A 6,233-nucleotide genomic window follows, 5' to 3' on the forward strand; every position below is an offset into this window, starting at 1 on the left:
AATTCAATGGTAGAGACAAAAATATGACATATACTTATTATTTTTAAATAATTATAATATTATTAGAAAAAAAGATTAAATTTTTTGAAATTGTTTTGATTGTGGATAATATTTATTAAATCAATGTTTGGTATTTCTGAAAAATAATTATCAATATTGATGTTTATTATATATTTTAAAAAATTGTTTCATTTTGTGAAGTTGTTAAAAATATCATAAATTAATAAATATATAAATTTAATCATTATTAAATTTTAAAAATATCATCAAATAGTTAATAGACATAAATATTTATAATCATATTGATCAAGAATTACACAAACAGTTTTGTCAAAATAAAGAATGGAACATTATATCCAAATCTTATACTAAAATTGGAGTAGATCTTTATTGTTATAATATAACACACTGATTAAGTAATAAAGTATAAGAAGAAAAAGAGATAAATATAAAAAAAAGAAATATCATTAAAAATAGATATAAAATCTTTATGTTGAAACATATGTATATATTAATGCTATCGAATTTCCACAATCCATGCAGATATTCATTTGTTATCTTTGGATTTGCTTGTGTACGAGATTATAAAATCAACATTTTGAATCACGCTCTATGATCCATCATCAAGATGAAAGACAACTCCTTAGCTTTAAGTTTTTCCCTCTATAACTCTTCTTCTTAGCTCTCTAAGGAGTTGTTGTCTTCCAAGTATTTTTTCACTATTATCTTTTGGGTTTTTTTTGTTTTTTTTTTAATTATTTTAATCATTTTGTCTTTGTTACTTGTGCTTACTCCATCCTCTCTCCTTGCATACTTTTTTACCTTCCTTTTTATTGAGTCCCAAGTCTGCAACTAGATCTATCTTACATCTCCTTACAACTCTCTTCCATCCTATGCTAGATCACAAAATGTGATTTGAAACATTGATGTTAAAATCCCATACACAATCAATTCCAAAAATAACAAATGAACATATGCATAGATACTTAAATAAACAAAACAAAAGCCATGTTAATTAATGGATCTAAAATGGAGTAGATCTCACCAAATGGGGGATAAAGAAGATACCAATTAATGTCAGCAGATTTCCACAATCCATTAGTCTATCTGTAAAGCTTCTGGATTTGATAGTGTGAGTTTTTTTGCATCAACGTTTCCGATCACACTTTGTGATCCATCATCAAAATGATAGTAGAGAGCACAATTACTCTGTGATCCATCATCAGGATGATAGTAGAGAGTACAAGGAAATTGTGCTCTTACTATCATCCCAATGATGGATCATAGAGTGTGATCCTAAACGTTGATGCAAAAAAACTCACACAATCAAAATCCAAAAGCATTACAAACAGACAAGATACCAATTGTTCATGTTTCAATTTTTTAAAGTAACCAAAATGCATGCATTTAAGACAGCTATAAACACATGATGTATTGAAACTATGACCAAAACACATAGATGTTCAATTTACACATGTATTTAAGACATTCATTGTATATATTAAAACTACAGCCAAAATACATAATATTCAATTTTTACATTAAGCAATACATACAATTAAGACAACTGAAAGTTTATTATCTACTAGAAAACTATAATCAAAATACTAGATGTTCAATGTTTTACATTAATCAAAAAACATACTAAAAAAACAAAGAAAAATTCATTATATATTAAAACTAGAAATATTTGTACCTATCAACCATTTAATACCAACTTCTACTCCTGTTACTTGAAATTAATCTCACAGTTTTGTGTTTAAAACTATCGTCAAATTCCAAAGTGTAATGGCTAGTACCACACAATGTCACCACCGACATATCACTGCAATCTTTAGCAGTCAGTCATTCAACACAGAGTTTGTCATGGCTGCTATCCCTATCCCTATACCTATCCCTACAATCCTGTATATCACAAGCTGGACAGAATCATATTTTTGAAGAAATATGGTTAAGTTTTGGATCTCACAATCTATCTTGACACAAGTTGTCCTTGATACCACCTCGCCGTACTTGAATAGCTGTTCCCGAAGCTGTCATTCTTTGATTGATATGAAAGCCGATGCCTACTTTTTCTTATTCTTTAATTTTAATGAACAAGGAGATGTGCTGATAGCAAGGAAACCAGCTGCGATACCCACTATTTCATGACTTCTCAATTAATATATATTGTAGTCGTATCATATTTACTGAAGCCATCTTTTACAATAATAAAAGCTCTTCATAGACAAGACAGATTTTATTGCCATACAATACCTACATTTCATGTAAAGACACCATTAACTTGTCCATGTGCTCTGAAAGTTGATTAATAAGAAAAACACAAGTTTACTGCTGAAATTATAGCATCTATTGTGATTTAGAAATGGCAGCCAAGATTGGCATGATACAATGATTTGATTCGCTTATCAAAATTTTATTCAGGAAAGAAAACAAGAGTTTCTTCTATTGCTAACAAGACAGAGTTACAGTGGGTGACTGATAAATTTTATAAACCACTGCATGTGGGAAACAACTCCAGAGTTTTGAGAGGCCTGACAGAGGCACATCTATTCTCCATCTCTTCTCCATATTCATAATCATATCCATACTCCTGAACGCTAGAGTGAAACTGATCTTGTATAGATTCATGGCTGCTGTAAATCCAACCATGGTTCAGATCCAAACCCAATCCAGTTTCCTGAAAAATAGAAGTATTTTCTTTAGTGTAAGTGTATAACAAGAACATAGTCATGAGTGTAAGCGTATGACTAGAAGAAAAAAACCCAAAAAATACTTGACAAGATGAGAATGTGGAAGTAGATGTACCCCTGCAAGGGTTTTGCTAGACTTGGGTTCCTGCTGTTTGGTCTCCATCTTGCGTCTGAGCTTCTGTCTGTCTCGAGCCTTGTGATTCTGGAACCAGTAGAACACATTCTTCCCTTCTATTTTGCCATACAAGGAGAGATGTGCTGTGATTTGCTGAATCTCTTCGGCGTTGGGGGTTCGAATCCCTCCTCTGTACATGTCCTCTAGTATCATCAGCTGTTCTGGAGTGGGATTCCATCGCGTGGTCGCTGGCTGTGCCATTGCAGCAGTCATAGGGACACTCGTGAACAACATTCCTGTTTTCATAGCACAAAAGATATTAGGGTTCCTAAGTCCATAATAATTAGCATGTCATTTCTAGATTCTCCTGTGTGAAAATTGTTTTGCATCAAGTTTCAGATCGTATTAATTATCTTTCTATCATCTTCATGCTTCAACTCTGTATCATCATCATAATAGATGGTGAAATATGATAGTAGCTTTGATACAAAACGAATCTCTCACACACTAACATACAAGTTAAAGAAGACTACCACTACCCACCAAAGATTAGGAAAGCATTCGTGCATGAAACTCACCAGCAGTCATGGCTTCTTTCTTCTCCTCTATATTGAGAACGCCAAGCTTGCGTGAAGTAGTCATGATAGCATTAGAATTAGAGATAAGGGGAGAAGAGTAGGCAAATGGGTGAAAGAGATAAAAGGAAGGATTTTGAGACAAAATAGAATTAGAGATAAGGGGAGAAGAGTAGGCAAATGGGTGAAAGAGATAGAAGGAAGGATTTTGAGACAAAATGGAATGAGGGCAGAGGGGATTTAAAGGCTGCGAGGGAGCAAATGGGAAGGTTAGTACACGAGAAATGACAGTTCGTCTTAACACCATTAACTAGTAGCAAGACACGAGGCATCGCAATCAGGCCCTATCTTATTTGTGTAAGAGACAAATGAATGAGTAATTATAACCTTGTCACGAACTTTCAGGATTCGAGCAAACATGCATAAAGTGATTTGTGTATGATGATAAAATAATTGATGAAGCTGCTAGATTCCTCCTAATCAGAACAACTACAGCAAGTGCCCAAACCCAAAGGGCAAAATGGAGGTGTTATAAAAGAGAAAATCCTCCAGGCTGAGACTGAGAGAGACCTTACTCCACCCCATTTCGAGATGATACAGACAATAAGAGGTTTTCATATCTTTGTCATCTTATAAGTACGTGTGCATTTGACCGAATCTTTCAGATTCTGGTGCATTTATTTCCTTCAAAAACCTGTCTGTCGCCTCATTACACAGAATACGACCACTGCAGCAAGAAAAAGAGAAAAACTCAGTCCCACGCCAGGTTTCGTTGACACTTTGATGTGTCCATTTCTCCTGAATTTAGTACCTAACTATGCTATAAAAATTCCATTTCTAATGCATTTTTTAGCAGCCCACTTCAAATCCAACTGGATGGAGTGTACAGTATGAACAGAAGTTGACGTTGATCGCCTTCGCCTCTGTCAGAAGGGATTACATTACCGAGAAAACCATCGAAATTTGTCTCTTGGACAGAAAAGAGAGTTTACCCATAACCAGCCATGGTTAAGGTTGATGTGACGGTTTAAGAAAATAATGGTGGAACTGTAACAGTGCAGGCCTATTAGCTTGGCATCCCTAGCCACATTTAAAAGGGATCTTAATTCATGCAGTTGGTTACCGTTTGGCACGTGGATGAAACTCCAAGTACCCAACAATGGCAATGGTAATACCATCTAATTTTTTCAGGTACGCCTCCTTACACGCAACCTACGCTGCACCCTGCGGCCTGCTGCCTGTTGCCTGCGGACATATACTCTGCCTCTTTAATTTTTGGAAGATGAAAATAATTTCAAATCTCTGTTATCTACCCATATGAAATGAAATGGTTTTAATTGCGTCTACAACACTGAAATGGTTTATTGGATCATCCATTGTACATCTACTACAGACATTCAAAGATTCATGGGGTATGTGATATCCCTATTTTATTTTATTTTCATATTCTTTTAATGTGTTTTCTTCTCATAATTCTAAAATGGAGTTAGATTTTAATGTTTCTTGTACCTTCGGTGTCTATTTCTATTATTCTTATGATACAAAATACTAAAAACTTTTTTTTCTCATTTTTCTTTAGGGGAAGAGCACCAATAGATAACATAGTTCCAATAACCGTCACCTTATTGTCATGTTGACCCCCCAATAGCCGTCATAGTGAAATTACCATTAATAAATTTGTTTTGTACCAATAGCCGATCATTTTTTGTAATTAATTGGCCCATTTGTGCACAACTATTGGAACATTTGTCCCATTTGTGTACCACTATTGGAATATTTGTGCACCACTATTGGGACATTTGTCAACAACTACTAGCGATTTTGAGTTGACGGTTATTGGAACATCTTTAGTTAGGTATCAGGCAACACTTTGAAATGTGTACTTTTTGACCTTTGTGCGCATAACTGATTCCACAACGCACATCGTTACTACCCAAAAGCCAGATCAATAGCTATAAGCAGTTAAGTCGCATACGAAGACAACTAAAAAAAAATATCAAAATCCGATGTACTGTTTAAGATCTGTGGGTGCACGAAGTTAGCTATGATAGCTATTGGTGCTCTTCCCCTAGTTGTTAACCATTTTATCTATCTTACATCTTGATCTGTGGGAGATACTTATTAATTATGCAATGAGGATCTATCTCTCGATTTTGATGGAAATAAGTTGGAATGCATAGTCTTTATATAACAGATTATAACATTTTGAGTAAGCATGCATCTAAACTACAAATCACCTTCAACTAAGCAACCACATGCAAGGGAATTTAGTTTGTCAAATTCACCCAAGGGCAGAACCAAGCCCTAATGTGCCACCAAGGGTTTGAAACTTGGTAGATAGCCTTATATCACATTCCATCATCCTCACCAATTGGACTACAACCATTTGGTTTTTTTATCTATTTTATTTCATCCCTTATATTTTCTTTTTGCAATGCTTGAATATGCTAGGATGAACCCTCCAATATAATAATGTCATTTTCTCCTTGTTTTTTTTCCTGCACATCACTACTCTAAACTTTTCCTTCACACAAGTCTTATTGTCTTTGTTGAGGTTTGAGCATTCATTTAGGTTAATGTTCTATCTATTCATCCAAGCTTTATTCTTTTTGGGAAACTCTTCTACTCTTGTAGCCCTAGGCCACTTATCAATCTTCATATTTTCTATTTTTTCAAATAACATGGTAACTTCATCATAGAAGTTTCTTCTAAAGTGAAAGTTTCTATCTCTGTAAAGTAAAATTTAATAGCAAATTGAAGCTTCAATTCTAAAATTGCTACTATTTAGATGCTTTTGGATCCTTTCTATTTGGCTCCACTTTTAACTTGACATTCCACTAGCCCATACCT

General features: G+C 34.2%; 1 protein-coding gene across 1 annotated transcript; it reads right to left on the bottom strand.

The window, feature by feature from the left end:
- Positions 1–2,355: 2,355 nt before the first annotated feature.
- On the bottom strand, positions 2,356–3,801 carry LOC131060581 (WUSCHEL-related homeobox 3). The gene is made up of 3 exons (XM_057993873.2): positions 3,387–3,801; positions 2,809–3,104; positions 2,356–2,680 (listed from the first exon to the last, which is right to left on the bottom strand). The coding sequence occupies exons 1-3, from the start codon at positions 3,688–3,690 to the stop codon at positions 2,489–2,491; spliced, it is 792 nt and encodes a 263-aa protein (XP_057849856.2). The 5' UTR covers positions 3,691–3,801; the 3' UTR covers positions 2,356–2,488.
- Positions 3,802–6,233: the final 2,432 nt, after the last annotated feature.

This window comes from Cryptomeria japonica, chromosome 8 (genome assembly GCF_030272615.1).
Source record: "Cryptomeria japonica chromosome 8, Sugi_1.0, whole genome shotgun sequence".
Taxonomy (NCBI): domain Eukaryota; kingdom Viridiplantae; phylum Streptophyta; class Pinopsida; order Cupressales; family Cupressaceae; genus Cryptomeria; species Cryptomeria japonica.